The 4,162-nt window shown below is 44.7% G+C and overlaps 1 protein-coding gene across 1 annotated transcript; it reads right to left on the bottom strand.

Moving 5' to 3' along the window:
- Positions 1–737: 737 nt before the first annotated feature.
- Positions 738–2,018, bottom strand: CCR75_009048 (uncharacterized protein; the record flags this gene model as incomplete). Its single annotated transcript, XM_067967094.1, has 1 exon — positions 738–2,018. The coding sequence occupies one exon, from the start codon at positions 2,016–2,018 to the stop codon at positions 738–740; it is 1,281 nt and encodes a 426-aa protein (XP_067814748.1).
- Positions 2,019–4,162: the final 2,144 nt, after the last annotated feature.

Genomic DNA, 4,162 nt, shown 5'->3' on the forward strand with positions numbered 1-4,162 from the left:
CTATACCTATTTATGGATAAGAATTCAGGATATTACTATATAAAGTAATATCCTCCAAATATTATCTACCTTTTAGATAATATATTAATTAACAACCTTTAAGTGTTAATTTCATGTAACGATACACCCCGTTACAAAAGGCTGGTATCCTACAACGCAGCTTTGGCAGTTTGTAAAGTGCAAAGAAGCACGGAAGTGAAACCGCTCTTCGATCCATTTACGCAGGAAATGTGAGCACCCCACGTAGTGCCTCTGCCGCCAAGACCGTGACGACCAAGTTGGCAGACAAGCTTTATCTTATTTAAACGACCTTAGTGAATAGATACTAGAATTTTGAAGAGGCACTCCTAAAATGAAGGGGCTTTAAGAATAGTTAACAAACAAATTTTTTAGAACACTTGGCTGATAATTAACGATGCTTGAAGGTTGACTCTTAAACAGTACCCATCTTAAAGCATGATTAGTTTCATGGGGAATCGTAAGTATGTGCAGTTTGGTAAACACTTCTGAAACTGTTTTCAGAAAGAAAGAACTAAATGTTTAGCGTCATTCATTCCTAGATAGGCTATCTCAGAATGAAAAACACCGTCTATTTATGATTTTTTAGTAGAGATGGAAAGTTTCACGCTGCGAAGTTTGATCCAATCCGTTGTTTTTTAAGGCCACTAAGGCAGCGATCACGTTTGCACGAGTTTATCATAACTTCCGACCCGATATATTTCAAACATGTTGAAGTCTTATAGCTCGTCCCTTCCTGCGACATTGCTCAATATTTCATTCATGATATCATCATCCTCGTCGTCGTCTTCAATTTCATCCAGTATTATGTCCTTGCCGTCCCACGGCTCAGTCGTCGTAATCTCAGGCATCAGGTCGAAGCTAACGGTCGATTCACGGCCCTGAATGACGCGTTCCAAGAATTGACCAATCGTTTCAGCAGTAAAGGCGCCGCGCTGAACAACATAGCGCTTGCGTTCTAGGTTGATAGCCACCAACGATGGATACCCAAACGTTAGCTCAAAGCGATTTTCGAATTCAAGCTGCTCACCACCCTGCATCCAGCCAAATCTGAACGGCTTACCCCGCACCAGCTTTGCAGCCTCCTGAAGAGTATTAAGGTGATTCTCTCGCGCTTTCTTGCCGCCTTCTGTAATGTGTGGTAATATGCTAATTACGCAACTCGACTTGCCTTCGCATAAGTCTACGACATCGCTAGCCGATCCAAGCTCCTTGATCTGAAAATTGCCACCTAAGGCATCAAAAGCTGCAAGTCCATATTCCGTTATATCAGACGCTAAGCGTTCGCCTTCGTACGTAGCAGTGTCTTCAGGGCCCATGGCATTCGGCCCAAAGAGCTTAATTGTCGGGAATCCCTCAATTCCGTACTCGGCAGGTTTTTGTTCATTTGCCGTTCCCTCGATTGCAGCAACCTTTACAAATCCTTTCAAATTAGAAGCAGCTTGTTCCCATTCCGGGGCAAGGGCTTTACAGTGGCCGCACCATGGGGCATAAAACTCTACGAGCCATATATTTCCACTGTTAAGCACTTTTTCGTCGAATGTTTCATCAGTTAAAGTGATAACGCTGCTCCTGACGCTACGCGATGCCTTTTTGGGCTCGGCTTTTGGCTTCTGCTTCTTTTGCTCCGTACCGTCCAAAAGACGCGCTTTCACAATTCTGCGGGTGATCGTTAGCGCGGCGTCAACAATACCTTTGGCCGTGCGTTCGCCATTGAAATGCACAGGCTGGGACTTGTTCTCACCGAAGATTTTTATCGTTGGGAATCCACGGACTGCAAACTCGTTCACGAATTCTTCATGCTCCTCACAATCAATAGCCGCAACGTTGACGACACCCTTCAATGCCTTGGCCGCCTTCTCAAACTCAGGAGCGAACTCTTTGCAGTGGCCGCACCATGCCGCATAGAATTCTACGATCCACACGCCCGAGTCGGCTAGCACCTCTTCACGAAAAGTCTCTGCATCAAGTAGTTTGACATCTTCATCGCTAGAGTACATACTCTGTACACTAGCAAGCAGACTAGCCGCGCATAATAACAACGCTCCACTTCCCATCATCGTATTGGTCTGGATAAGGATACGCGAGTTATGTTATTATTGGTCAAATCTTAAACTTACAACTGACTTTATTAAATTAGTAAGAAACTTTTTATGGCGTCTACTTGCGCGCCGCACAATCGTGTCTTATAAGGTTGATTTAAACATAAATCAACCAATCACTAGAACTAATGTCTGATGCGTCAATATTACCAAATTTGGTAATATTGAACTATTAAGTCAAAATAAATAGAGACCATAATTTTGTACTTTTTTATTTACTTCCTCTCATAGAAATAATATTTATTATATCTCGTATAAGAAATTATATTGATGTAAATCGTCGCCACTGGGTGCGTTACAACAGCAGTGGCGACGACCAGTGGCATAGGTACGAACTTCAATACATCCGCTGTACTTGAAGTACTTGGAGCCACCTCACCTTCACTGTAATTAGTGCAAATCGGCCAGTACTGAAGCAGTAAAAGCTATAGGTGCCCCGTTACAAGACTGGACAAATTGCAAAACTTATCGTTCCGTTAATAGAAAGTGTCCGCTTGTAGAACTAATCCGATACCTGTCTATTAATGGAAACAAGGAAATTCCCCAAATTTCATTAATATGTTTTTCCAGCTTACAAAGATCGTTACGTAGGAACTTAATATATTAATGTAGCTTTACTTTTCTCTATTTTTAAAGCCTTAAAACTAACCTTTGGTAGCTAAGACTACTTAGCTACCTGTAATCTTCATCTGCACGTCGTGTACGCGAAGTAACCGAGCCACCCTACCTTCACTGTTATCAGTGTAAGTTGACTAGTACTGTTGACAGTACTAGCAAAGGGTGACCCGCTATACGTTATGGCACTTCGTCGTTCGTTCATCGGCCCACGCACGTTCCATCCAGCATGGACATGTTGGATTATGAAGTAGGGAGCTTTCAAGCCCCTCAAGAAGGCTATTACGCAATGCGTGAAAGGTTCGCTCGTTTGAGTGACTTTGAATGGAGAGCAACCGAACGCATAAGTTCGGTTGTAGGGGTCCAGTGACTCATCCCGGGAGCACTTCGATGAAGCCATGCGAAATTATAAGAAAACAGTCACACGATCGAGCCAGTACAACCAGGACGCTGCGATTGACTTCCAAGTGGCCAATTTTGAGAAATCGACAAACGCTTCGTTCGTCTATTGGACACGAGCTTGAGACGAGTTTTGATTGAGGAAGTCATGACACCAAGTAACTCTGTATCGACAAACCCTCTCGAGATATCGCACCGTTTTTTTTTGGAGCACTGGCGATCCGAGATTGGCGACCCTCGTAGTCCGCAAGGAAAAGGGGATGATGTTAATTGACTCCATCATCCGCTTTGTCTCGGACATCGATCGTGACGTTTTAGACGCATCGGTCACGGTAGCTGACTTGACGAGTGCCATACGGCACATGAAAGCGTCGTCAGCTCCAGGCCTGGATGGCTTGACTAAATATTTTCCTAATGCTTTTCCTGTTGATGTCGCCCCACTACCCTTAGCAGTAGGTACTGCTGGGTTATACCAAGTGGCTCCTGTCGATTTTGGTGAGTACTTGAGTATCGTGTTCTTCGACCTGATTGACCGTGGCATGCTGTCGCAGCGCAAATCGGCGATTGATCTTCTTTACAAGAAGGGTTGGCGAGCAGAACCTGGCACTACCGACCCATTGCCCTCGTACAAGTCGATGTCAAAATATGTCTAAGGCGCTTGCATACTGGCTACAGCACGTGGTCCCAGACTTGATTCACTCGGACCAGAAGGCTTTGTCAAAGTTAAAGCCATCCATCATCATATATGTTTTCTTGCCGATCTGCAAGACCTCGTGACAAGTCTCGTGACGACTTGTCACGAGGTCTTGCAGATCGGCATGGATTTCGAGAAGGCGTTCGATTGAGTCAGTTGGGACTATATATTTCGGCTGGTCGAGAGGATGGGGCTCGGCTCTGATTTTGCTCGGTGGATCAAACTGCTGTATACCGACCCCCAAGCACTCCTGATCATCAATCAGAAGACCCAGCTCGCTCTCTTTCCGACGCAAGGAGTGAAGCAAGGCGACCCGTTGTCTGCTCTTCTCTTC

Source organism: Bremia lactucae (assembly GCF_004359215.1).
Source record: "Bremia lactucae strain SF5 chromosome Unknown BlacSF5_NotPlaced_200_SHOA01000120.1_2678225bp, whole genome shotgun sequence".
NCBI classification, from domain to species: Eukaryota; Oomycota; class Peronosporomycetes; order Peronosporales; family Peronosporaceae; genus Bremia; species Bremia lactucae.